Source organism: Numenius arquata, chromosome 19, assembly GCF_964106895.1.
Source record: "Numenius arquata chromosome 19, bNumArq3.hap1.1, whole genome shotgun sequence".
Lineage (NCBI taxonomy): Eukaryota > Metazoa > Chordata > Aves > Charadriiformes > Scolopacidae > Numenius > Numenius arquata.
Genome location: NC_133594.1, coordinates 922,838 through 934,787, shown reverse-complemented (window position 1 = coordinate 934,787; position 11,950 = coordinate 922,838). Strand labels below are relative to the sequence as shown.

The 11,950-nt window shown below is 59.0% G+C and overlaps 1 protein-coding gene across 1 annotated transcript; it reads right to left on the bottom strand.

Moving 5' to 3' along the window:
* Window positions 1-5,004: 5,004 nt before the first annotated feature.
* On the bottom strand, window positions 5,005-8,898 carry LOC141473763 (T-cell activation Rho GTPase-activating protein-like). Its single transcript, XM_074161372.1, has 9 exons — window positions 8,867-8,898; window positions 8,657-8,776; window positions 6,773-6,887; window positions 6,415-6,576; window positions 6,221-6,330; window positions 5,855-6,050; window positions 5,503-5,620; window positions 5,152-5,213; window positions 5,005-5,019 (listed from the first exon to the last, which is right to left on the bottom strand). Exons 1-9 carry the CDS (start codon window positions 8,896-8,898, stop codon window positions 5,005-5,007), a joined length of 930 nt encoding a protein of 309 aa, XP_074017473.1.
* Window positions 8,899-11,950: the final 3,052 nt, after the last annotated feature.

Here is an 11,950-nt window from a genome sequence, read left to right as displayed (position 1 = left end):
GAAAGGAGAGGGAAGGCAAGGCAGCTGGGCTGGCAGGGTCTTACAGCAACTTGGCGATGACCAGTTCCTCCTGGAGGAGGAGAAGGCGCCTCTCGCTCCTCTTGCGGCCCCGGCTCAGCCGCACGTCCGCGCTCAGCACCGCCTCGGCCTCGGCGAGAGCCTCCCTGCGCAGCAGAGAGCGGCGGGCATGAGAAAGGCCGCTGGCGCGGGGCCCGGCCGTGCCCGCCTCTCCCCGACTTGCAGGGGGAGCCCACCTGGAGCCACAGCAGCAGTTGGCCTGGCCCATCCCGCCCGGGACAGGAGGACCCTGGCCGTGCACCAAAGAGACGGCGCGGCCGCCCACAGCGAGGATGGGGAGCGGGGTGCTGGTGCCGGGGCAGCGCTGCTCCACCAGACCCTGCCTCCTCCCAGTGCTGCTCCGTGCCAGCACAGCTCCGTCCTGCTGGCGCTGGTGGCCGTTGGCTCCACAGGACCAACGGTCCCAGCCCAACGGAAAGTGGGAGGGGCCCCGGGGGGGCCTGCCCTGGGGGTTCTCTCCGGTATGGCCACGTCTGCCTTGCACTGGGGAGCCCCGAGCAGGACACAGCGCCTTCCTTCCACTCTTCAGGCACATCTCCCTCTTGGAGTGGCCTCACCAGCCCATCGGCCAGCTCCTTCGGCTCTTCAGGGTGCACCCCAGCAGGGACTTGGGCATCGCTGGGCACCACCGAAAAGAGTCTCCTCTTATCCTCTTGACACCCACCCTTTAGATATTGAACCAGCACACAGACTCACTCGGAACAGAGAACAGCTCGTGTTCTTGTGCACGTCGACTATGGCGTCCAGGAGTCATAGAATCATAAAATCATTTCGGTTGGAAGGGACCTTTAGTCCCCTCGAGTCCAACTGTTAACCTAACACTGCCAAGTCCACCACTAAACCACGTCCCTCAGCATCACGGCTAACCGTCTTTTAAATACCTCCAGGGACGGCGACTCCACCACTTCCCTGGGCAGCCTCTTCCAATGCTTCCTGAGGTCCCCTCTTAGCCCCCTCTTCTCCAGGCTAAACAGACCAGGGGCTCTGAGCCTTTCCTCAGAAGAGACGTGCTCCGTTCCGTCAATCATCTTTGTAGCCTCCACTGGACTCTCTCCAGTAGTCCCCTGTTAGTTCCTTAAGTACGTTTAGTTCATGATTGCTCAGCCTCATCCCTTCTAGCAGACTCAGGACTGAGCATTCTCACCCAGCTTTCAGTTGCCTTGAGCTATACCTTGAACTTCTCCATTCTCCAGCATCACCCACCAAGCACAACCAGGTCCTTGAGCAAAAACAGGCCCACGAATGGCTTTGCCTTTGCCCGAGGCAGGAGAATCGCAAACGCTTTTCCCCGGCATATTCCTTTCATGCACCACAGGGACTTTATCCCCTTCTACAGTACGTAAAAGGCCTGACTGAGCAGGACCAGGTCGACTGATGCATCCCCCGGTGTTAACAAACCAGGTACCCTCTGCTAAATGCTTTCCCACATTTTAAAGGTTCCAGCCCCCACTGCTTTCAGGGTGGTTTTTAATAAAAGACCTGTCGTTGCTCAGGACCCCACATAAAAATCATTTTGCTATCGAGTCACCTCAGAGAGAGGTTTCACAATCTGACTATAACCCGGGATATGAATTCTCCAGAAACCCACAACCCCTAAAAAGGCTTGTGTTTCCTTTGTGGTAGTAGGTGGGGACATAGCTGTTCTTTGGGTCATCACATCCTTTGGGATCTGGCGATGATCATCTTGCCACTTAATGCCCCAAAACTGGGCGTCTCGCGCAGGTCCCTTAACCTCACCTCTTGTCATGGAAAGGCCCACTTTCAGAAGACTCTTGGTTATTTTCTTAACTTTCTTGAAAGCCATTTCTTGTGCTGTATTACCCCACACAAGGATGTCATCAATGTATTGCAGGTGTTCTGGGGCTCCACCCTTCTCCAGGGCAGCCTGGATCACTCCATGGCAAAGAGTAGGGCTGTGTTTCCACCCCTGCGGCCGTCCATTCCAGGTACGCTTGGCCCCTCTCCAGGTGAAAGCATCAATTTACATCAATGAGATACTGCTGGATTTCCTGTTCCACGTGGAACAGTCGACTGTAAGCTGTAGCTCCAGCATCCACCTTTGCTGTCTAGAGCTCCTTCAACCGAGAGCCACAACATTGGATTTTTGGGTTACATTTCACTCAGCCGAGGCAAACTGAGACAGGTTGTCCACTGGCAGTGAGCAAGGCAGGGACACTTCAGCCCATTCTCCTTCTCATTGCAGAGGTGGCAGGAGGCAGATGGATCACCTTTTGGTTTTTTTCTACCCTGCTCCATTATCAACACCAAGATCCTCCCTTGGCATGCCAAGTCAAGGAAAGAGACTGAATCCCATGCTCTGTGTGACCGGCTGCTCCTCACAGTACAAGTTTCCAACTGGGCATGAAACAGCGGCAAACGTGGGCTGAACGTGGAGAGAGCAAGAAGCAGAGGAGTGAAAACACTAAACTGCTTGAATGAAATCTTCATAATAAAATAAGAAGGAACTAATGAAATAGATAGACAAACATACAAAACCGTCTCAAGCTCCCAGGGAGAGGTCACCGTCAGGCATTGAAGAAAGAGTGCCAGTGAAGAAGGCCAGCCCTTGAGAAACAGCCAGGGAAACAGAAGCCATTCAAGAAAACACTCCCCCATTGATGCCCCAGCTTTTCTCCCGCTGGCAGATGGGAGGGAACAGCCCATTGGTCAGTTTGGGTCACCTGACCTGCCCGCCCCTCCCCACAGGTGCAGCCCTTGTTTGCCTTGGGCTTTCTTTTCCACTCTCCTTCTGGTTTCTGGCTTTTCTTTTGCTTACCATTTTTTGCAGTACAGCTGCCTTTGACTGATCCCACAGGTTTTCTCCCTTTTCCCCTTCCGATTCTCCCCGTGGATCCCCCCCCAGGAGGAGTGAGGGAGCGGCTGGGTGCTGCTGAGCTGCCAGCCAGGCTTCACCCACAACAGCCTGTGAGCAAAATCCTTCCCTGGCCAGGGGGAGAGGGCTCCTCCTTCCTCCTCCATCACACTACAGGCCTCCCCTCTATCCCTCCGGGATGCACCAGTGGCTGCTCTTGGAGCCACTTCCAAAGCTTTTTGGGTGAGCTGACCCATTTATGGTGCCCAGCGTGGAAGGCTATCTCTACCATTGCCATGATTTTGGGGGAGCTTTGGAAACTGTCCCCCAGCCAGTGTGTGAGGAGGCTGGCTGGCTGCAGGAGACACCAAGGCACAAGTGACAGTGGCTGCACAAGGACCTTTAGCCCTTCCTGGCCCCTGTGCCCTGCCTACGCCTTTCCCTGGCTCTGACCGCATGGTGCGGCTCCTAGGAGACACCCAGACCTCAAGAGGACACGGTCCTGGGCAACCTGCTCTAGGGGAGCCTGCTGGAGCAGATGTTGGAGCAGACCATTGCCACAGGTCCCCCAATTTACTGTCATTTAGACAACTGTTCTATGACCCGATGACCCTTCCCCACCTGCACCCCTTCCCACCCCTCCCCACATCAGGAAAAAAACAAGGAAACCTGAGGGTTGACAAAGAAACAGATTTAATAAATAATAAGAAATAATTTACATAAAAAACACTTGAAGAACCAGTGTTGATCCCGATGCCGATATCAAATGGACAAGGATTACGCTCAGCCCTTGCTCTCAGCAGGAAGCCGTGCACTCCCAGCAGGGAAAGCCAAGGTGGGACACCGGGAGCGCTGCAGCTTCGGGAGGAAGGGAAGGGCGCTCAGGGGTCCAGCAGCAGGGCAAGGAGTTCTCCGGATCGCCGCCATCAGGGGAGAGAGAACTGTCGCTCAAAGCAGGACACAGACTCAGTCGGAAGGGAGAACAGCTCATTTTATTGCGGACATCTGGACATCGACTGGGGCAGTCCCAGGAGTCACAGCGCCTCAGCCGGAGAAAAGCCATCAGCGCCTGCAACGACAGAGTGCGAAAGCTCTGCTAAACCCAGAGAGGCAGGAAGAGGCAGGGTTTGGTTCCCCTCTCTTTGGGGAACAGCGTTGACGAGGCCTTCTTCAAGGCCCAGAAGAGAGAGCTGCCGCTGGCCTTGGCCCCGGCATGGCTCTGGCGCCTTGTCCCCACGGGCAATGCCCTTGGAGGCCCGTGCGTGTGCAGAGATGCTCAGTGCCCCTGTGCCACGCAGCAGGGCTCCATCGGGAGCCCCTGGGGAGCTGCCGTGGAGTTCTTCCCAAACCCTGCCCAGCACCATCCCTCGCCGCCCCCTGACAGCCAGCGGGACCCACTAAGAGCAGTGTTCCCAGTTGGGAAAGGTGGGCAGCAGAGCCTGGTACACACCTGGCCTTGCCGACCTTCTGCACCTACCGGCATCTTCTCCTGGCTCCATCCGCAGAGGCTTTTCCTCTCTTCCTCCTCTTCTTTGTTGCCACGGGGCTTTCAGTCTCCTCTTCCCAGGTCCGTTTCCTCTTGCGTTGTCTTCTCTTTTCCGTGTCCTGGGTGGAGCCTGCAAACCTTTCCATCCCACAGGGCCATTAGTTCGGGGAAGCTGCAATCCCACCCCATCAGTTCCGATTTTAAGCAAAAGGCAGCTCGTTTTACCTTCTTCCTTCGGCAAGCCTCCCCACTTCCTCTGGGCTCCCCGGGGATCCTGCCGCGCTCTCGGGGGTGGTGTGAGGCGAAGCCGGAGGTGCCTACAAGAGAGATGTTGGGGTTGGCCGGTGGCAAGAGGGGGCCTGGAGTGGTGGGCGACTGTTTGCCAAATGGCTGCCTTAGCTCTCCAGAGGAGATCCCTTTGGCTGTTTCGGCTCAGCTCACACATTGCTCACGCTGCCCCCACCCCTCCAAAAAGAGACTTGAGGAAGCTCTTGTGAAAGAGGACCTGACCCAGACCACTCTGAAGGTGACAGCTGCTCCCCTCTGCCTTTTTGTGGGTGTTTTATACGTGTTGTGGGGGATTAAGCAAGTACCTGGTGCTTCGGAGGAACAACCTTTGGAGTTCCCCTCACCAGGGATCATCCTGGGGAGTGGGGGAACACCCCAGACACATACCAGCTCTCGTGCCAGGCAGAGGCACAGCAGCGCCTTGGTCTCATCAGCAACTCCCCTCCTCCACCAGACGCGCTCTCCCCGTGCTGGGACCCTGACCTACCTCTGCCGTTCCAGATTGCACCACCGCATCTCCCCCAGCTTCATCGGGGACGTTTGGATCTTCTAAAGGCAGAGTGAGGAAGAAAGAGCACGTGCAGCACAGTGGCTTCTTGGAAGGAAAAAGCCGCTCAAGCAAAAGCCACCTGAAGCCCTGCCCCAGTGGAGTTTTCAGCCCCCCGAGCCCTGTCTGCAGCCTTCGGCTCCCCTTGCAGAGCTCCCAGAGACCAAGCAGAGGCCAGGAGACAGGCTGAGAGGGGCTGAGAGGACCCCACTTGGTGCCCAGCCCCGCCAGAAAGGATGCAGAGGTCTCTGGCATCCCCAGCCCGTGAACAGCCTCAGTCCCTTCTCTTACCTCTGCATCTTTCCGCGGGGGCTGGTGACTCCTCTGCTGCTGGAGGGGAAAGGCCGGCCGTCTCCTCGCCAAAGATTTCCCCGGCGTTCTCCAGCAGGAACTCCACCAGCACCTTCACCTGCCCACATCAAAGCCCGGCTCTCAAGCCTGCTGCCCGAGAAGGGGCCAAGCAGGCTCTTCCCCTCCGCAGCCTGCCCTCTGCTGAGGGGGCGGCTGTGGCTGTGGGGCTGCTCTTGCCGGCAGCCCCCCCAGCAGCACTTGCTCCAGAGAGGAGGCAGCCAGGGAGCTCGGGAAGAGCAGCCCGGCTCGCCTGGGCCGGGAAGGCTGCAGGCGGCTGGTGGCTACAGCCTACCTTCTGCGTCACCTCCAGCATGGCCTCCAGCGGGAGCAGGTCCTCCTCGGGTGGGCTCAGCAGGTTGGGCCCAACGCAGATGGCCAAGTTGCTGCAGCTCATCCTGCTGGTGGCTGCGTTGTGCCCGATGTGCCGCAGGAGGCACAGCAGCCGCTTCAGCAGGACCAGATTGGCTGCAGGCAACTTGTGGGCCACCCTGCGGGAAGGGGAAGACCGCCTTCCTAAAGCGGACGTTGCCCACAGCCCTCCCTCCCCAGGCTTGCCCACGGCAGGCGGGAGCCAGCGGCCGTGTTGCGCAGCTTGCCCGGGGCTCTCAGCCAGCGCTCAGGGCTCCTGCTCAACAGGCAGGCTGCTGCCCACACTTACGCCTTCAGCTCTTCCACCTTCTCCTCCCTGCTGCTCTTCTCCAGGGCTGCCGTCCACTCCTCGTAGAGGTGGCTCCCCAGGAGCTTGTCGGGGATGCTGCGGAGGAAGTCCTGCCCGGCCAAGGGCTCCAGCTGAGCCTTTGGAGACTCCAGGCCAGCCAGGAGCTCCTCCAGCTGCAGCTCCCAAGCGCTCACCTTCAAGAGGACGGCCAGCAGCAGCGCAGGCTGGCTTCCCAGCTCCACCTCTGCGCCGCGGTCCAGGGCCTCCCGCAGCTGCCGAAGCGATGTCCCGCTGGCAGCTCTGCGGAATATGCCCTCCGTGGCCGGCCCTTCCCGCTGCAGCACAGCCAGCAGCTCCTGCAGGAGAGGCAGGAGGAGAGTGGCGGGGCTGAGGAGCTGCCTTGCCACAGCCGTGGCCACAGCACTGCCCCACACCTGCCTCCTTGTCTTGGCTGCAGAGCCCAATGCCCCGAGCCCGCAGCTCCTGGGCTCGCCCACCGCCCCTCCGCAGGAGCAGCGGGAGGGCTGGGGACCCCTCTCCGGGCCGCCTTACCTGGATGGGCTGGGGCAGCGTGGCGTCCTCCCCGCAGAGGGCTGCCAGGGGCTGGCCAAAGAGCCTCCTGCTGCACCCGGAGCCCGCCTGCCCTGGCGCCTGGGCAGCAGCCGGGCTGCGCCGCAGAGCAAAGGGCCAGGGCAGCCCCCACCTCCAAATCCTGCTCCTGCTGCTGCCGCTCCCTCCTGCTGCAAAGGAAAAGAGAGCAAGAGCCCCTCAAGGGAGAGCGCCGGGCCAGCACTCCCGCAGCCTGCCCTGCTCCGCAGAGCCGGCGTGCCAGCGGGACAGCCTGGCCCAGCCCTCGCCCTGCCCTCCTCCAAGCTGTGGGCAGCAGCAGAGGCTGCCTGTCCCCGCACAACCACGTCCAGCGGCCGCTGCCCAGCGGGGCTCCTTGCTCCTCCAGCTGACCTCCTCCCTTGGGCTGCCCAACCTGCATGGCGACACTCAAGGGACAAGTCAGCACGGCTCCGCCGCTGCCAGGAGCTTGCCTTTCTTTCCACAACTCACCCGCTGAGCGGCAAAGTGCCCGTCCCTCGCCAGACGCCACCGTGGGAGGCCCTTGCTTGGGATCAGCCTGCAAGAACCGGGCTGCGCTTAGAGAGCGGCCCCGCAGCAGAAAGGGCCACCGGCCAGCTGCCACCCGGCACCAGCAGCCCCAGCGTGGCAGAGCTGGGACCCCCTGCCCCAGGTGGCTGGTCACCTCCCAGCGCCGACAGCCAGGACACGGCGCCGTTCCTGGGGGCTCCCCAACCCTCTCCGCTCCCCGAGTGGCACCGCGGGACCCTCCCTCCTTCCCGCACAAGCTCACCCCACTCGCCGCACGTCCCTGGCAGCCCGGCACAGCCCAGGGCGGCTGAAAGGCAGCCACGCTCACCTCTGCCTGGCCCTCCAACAGCCTCTCCAGGCTCCTGGCGCTCAACGTCCTCCACTGGGCAAGAGAGAAGGGGTGGAAGAAGGTGAGCAGCGATGCCTCTGCTGCTGGGCTGCAGGAGCGCTGCTCGGGGACAGAGCCCTGCCCAGAGAGACACTCACGGCACGGCGGCGGCTCAGCTCCTTCTCCAGCAGCTTGAGCGATGGCAGGCGGGTCACTCGGGCTCTCTTGGCTCCTTCGGGTGTGCTGTGCGCCGGGCAGGGAGAGGGAGAGAGCTGGCTGAGCCCCAGCCCGCCTCTGCTCTCCTGTCAGGCAGCTCTGCCCGCAGGCGCCGGGCACCTCTCCCCAGCTGGGAGCTGTGTTCCCCCGGCCGGCTGCGCATCCCCCCGGCTTACCCCAGCAGGGTGCCCACCCACAGCTCCTTGAGTGCCCGGTCCCTGCAGAAAGAGAGGAGGAAGAGCGTTTCTCTTTGCTCTGGGCTCCCCAAAGGCTGAGCTGGGGGTGCAGGACCCCGAAACGCCCCATCCCTCCCCGCCGGCGTGCTGCCCGCTCCCTGGCCAGGCTCTGCAGGCAGGGCAGAGGCCGTTCCATTCCCAGCACGGCGTGGGCATGCTGGGGAACCTCTCCTGCCCGCCCACGGGACGTGGCACCACCGCTCACCCGAAACTGGCCACGCAGGAGCCGGTGGGCCAGGCCAAGATGAGGGCGGTGCCGTCCCCATGGCTGCCGCCTTCATCCTCCTCCTGCTCCTCCGCCGCCGCCTCCTTCCCGCCGCTCAGCACCCACAGCTGGTCCAGGGCCAGGCGGAGCTGTGGGCGCAGGGTGGTGCCATGTCTGCCCAGGGGAGAGGCAGGACGTGAGCTGGAGGTGGCCTCCTCGGGGTTCCCGCGGGCAGAGCCCTGTCCCCCACCTGCCCTTGGCAGGGAGCCTGGGGCATCCAGCACCGAGGTGCCGGGGCCAGGGCTGGGGGAAAGGAGAGGGAAGGCAAGGCAGCTGGGCTGGCAGGGTCTTACAGCAACTTGGCGATGACCAGTTCCTCCTGGAGGAGGAGAAGGCGCCTCTCGCTCCTCTTGCGGCCCCGGCTCAGCCGCACGTCCGCGCTCAGCACCGCCTCGGCCTCGGCGAGAGCCTCCCTGCGCAGCAGAGAGCGGCGGGCATGAGAAAGGCCGCTGGCGCGGGGCCCGGCCGTGCCCGCCTCTCCCCGACTTGCAGGGGGAGCCCACCTGGAGCCACAGCAGCAGTTGGCCTGGCCCATCCCGCCCGGGACAGGAGGACCCTGGCCGTGCACCAAAGAGACGGCGCGGCCGCCCACAGCGAGGATGGGGAGCGGGGTGCCGGTGCCGGGGCAGCGCTGCTCCACCAGACCCTGCCTCCTCCCAGTGCTGCTCCGTGCCAGCACAGCTCCGTCCTGCTGGCGCTGGTGGCCGTTGGCTCCACAGGACCAACGGTCCCAGCCCAACGGAAAGTGGGAGGGGCCCCGGGGGGGCCTGCCCTGGGGGTTCTCTCCAGTATGGCCACCTCTGCCTTGCACTGGGGAGCCCCGAGCAGGACACAGCGCCTGCCTTCCACTCTTCAGGCACATCTCCCTCTTGGAGTGGCCTCACCAGCCCATCGGCCAGCTCCCTCGGCTCTTCAGGGTGCACCCCAGCAGGGACCTGGGCATCGCTGGGCACCACCGAAAAGAGTCTCCTCTCATCCTCTTGACACCCACCCTTTAGATATTGAACCAGCACACAGACTCACTCGGAACAGAGAACAGCTCGTGTTCTTGTGCACGTCGACTATGGCGTCCAGGAGTCATAGAATCATAAAATCATTTCGGTTGGAAGGGACCTTTAGTCCCCTCGAGTCCAACTGTTAACCTAACACTGCCAAGTCCACCACTAAACCACGTCCCTCAGCATCACGGCTAACCGTCTTTTAAATACCTCCAGGGACGGCGACGCCACCACTTCCCTGGGCAGCCTCTTCCAATGCTTCCTGAGGTCCCCTCTTAGCCCCCTCTTCTCCAGGCTAAACAGACCAGGGTCTCTGAGCCTTTCCTCAGAAGAGACGTGCTCCGTTCCGTCAATCATCTTTGTAGCCTCCACTGGACTCTCTCCAGTAGCCCCCTGTTAGTTCCTTAAGTCCGTTTAGTTCATGATTGCTCAGCCTCATCTCTTATAGCAGACTCAGGACTGAGCATTCTCACCCAGCTTTCAATTGCCTTGAGCTATACCTTGAACTTCTCCATTCTCCAGCATCACCCACCAAGTACAACCAGGTCCTTGAGCAAAAACACGCCCACGAATGGCTTTGCCTTTGCCCGAGGCAGGAGAATCGCAAACGCTTTTCCCCGGCATATTCCTTTCATGCACCACAGGGACTTTATCCCCTTCTACAGTACGTAAAAGGCCTGACTGAGCAGGACCAGGTCGACTGATGCATCCCCCGGTGTTAACAAACCAGGTACCCTCTGCTAAATGCTTTCCCACATTTTAAAGGTTCCAGCCCCCACTGCTTTCAGGGTGGTTTTTAATAAAAGACCTGTCGTTGCTCAGGACCCCACATAAAAATCATTTTGCTATCGAGTCACCTCAGAGAGAGGTTTCACAATCTGACTATAACCCGGGATATGAATTCTCCAGAAACGCAGAACTCCTAAAAAGGCTTGTGTTTCCTTTGTGGTAGTAGGTGGGGACATAGCTGTTCTTTGGTTCATCACATCCTTTGGGATCTGGCGATGATCATCTTGCCACTTAATGCCCCAAAACTGGGCGTCTCGCGCAGGTCCCCTAACCTCACCTCTTGTGATGGAAAGGCCCACTTTCAGAAGACTCTTGGTTATTTTCTTAACTTTCTTGAAAGCCATTTCTTGTGCTGTATTACCCCACACAAGGATGTCATCAATGTATTGCAGGTGTTCTGGGGCTCCACCCTTCTCCAGGGCAGCCTGGATCACTCCATGGCAAAGAGTAGGGCTGTGTTTCCACCCCTGCGGCCGTCCATTCCAGGTACGCTTGGCCCCTCTCCAGGTGAAAGCATCAATTTACATCAATGAGATACTGCTGGATTTCCTGTTCCACATGGAACAGTCGACTGTAAGCTGTAGCTCCAGCATCCACCTTTGCTGTCTAGAGCTCCTTCAAGTGAGAGACAGAACGTTGTTTTTTTGGGTTACATTTCACTCAGCTGAGGCAAACTGAGACAGGTTGTCCACTGGCAGTGAGCAAGGCAGGGACACTTCAGCCCATTCTCCTTCTCATTGCAGAGGTGGCAGGAGGCAGATGGATCATCTTTTGGTTTTTTCCTTCTCTGCTGATTCGTCAACAAGATCCTCCCTTGGCATGCCTTCAGGATGCCAAGTCAAGGAAAGAGACTGAATCCCATGGTTGCTGTGACTGGCCACTCCTCAAAGTTTCCAACTGGGGATGAAACAGTGGCAAATGTGGGGTTAATATGGAGAGACCAAGAAGCAGCGTGGAACAGAACCTCATATTTAGCATTTGACCAAATGTTGGACGATGATAAACCCTGTCGTATCCATGAATACTCACATAGAAGTCATAAATACAGGCAGTGCCAGGCTGATTGGTAGATCTCATAAAGTGTCTCCACCTCAGTGCTGGGCACTGGGCTGTCACTTGGATGGTTTCCAGCCACAGAGGAAAGCAAGCTCTTCCCCTGCAGAGCACCTTTCGCAGGGCCTTGGCTTCTTCACATGCAGGAGGCAAGTCCTGCAGATCTCGGGTAGAAAAGCCCAATCTTGAGTACCTCAAATTTGAGGTCAGTATTTATGGAGACTCTGTCAGCTGGCAGAAAGCCTGGAAGAGGATGCTGGGTGTGCATGAAACCCTTAGGAACATAAATGTCTCTTGGTAGGGGAAAACACACAGCAGCAGATAAAGAGGACTCTGAGTTTCAGAGTTTTAGTCAGAAGATGTACAAGAGAACACATCAGTACAAAGGGTTACAGGGTGACTCAGAATAAGCCACATTGTATCTATTATTCCTGGTCTTTTTTGTGGAAGAAAATTGCTCTCTTTGAAAGAAATCGGAAATTAAGACCATCCATCCTCCCAAGCCTAGAAAAACGCAAACCCTCATTAGGTGGGCTGAAAAGCAATTCTCAGGCCTTTATCTGATAACTAAGAGCATGATTCTGTCTATAGCATTTAAGGAGAAATGATGAATTACCTGGCATGGGTTCAGTGCCTGAACTTGGCGTTGGGTAAACTCACAAAGAAGCTCGAAGCCAATCAAGCAACTTTGTACAAATCCTGCTGAAAGCAGCCCTTTGGGGGCATGCAGCGAGGACATACACCAAT

What these genes read in the sequence shown, in the direction of transcription:
- LOC141473763 (XM_074161372.1), bottom strand. Translation starts at nt 8,898, where the DNA reads ATGGGCCAGGCCAACTGCTGCTGTGGCTCCAG. An exon ending in CTGGTCATCGCCAAGTTGCT is followed by an intron (nt 6,888 to 8,656) that starts GTAAGACCCTGC and finishes TCTGCGGCGCAG; the next exon opens with CCCGGCTGCTGCCCAGGCGC. An exon ending in CGCTGCCCCAGCCCATCCAG is followed by an intron (nt 6,577 to 6,772) that starts GTAAGGCGGCCC and finishes CCTCTCCTGCAG; the next exon opens with GAGCTGCTGGCTGTGCTGCA.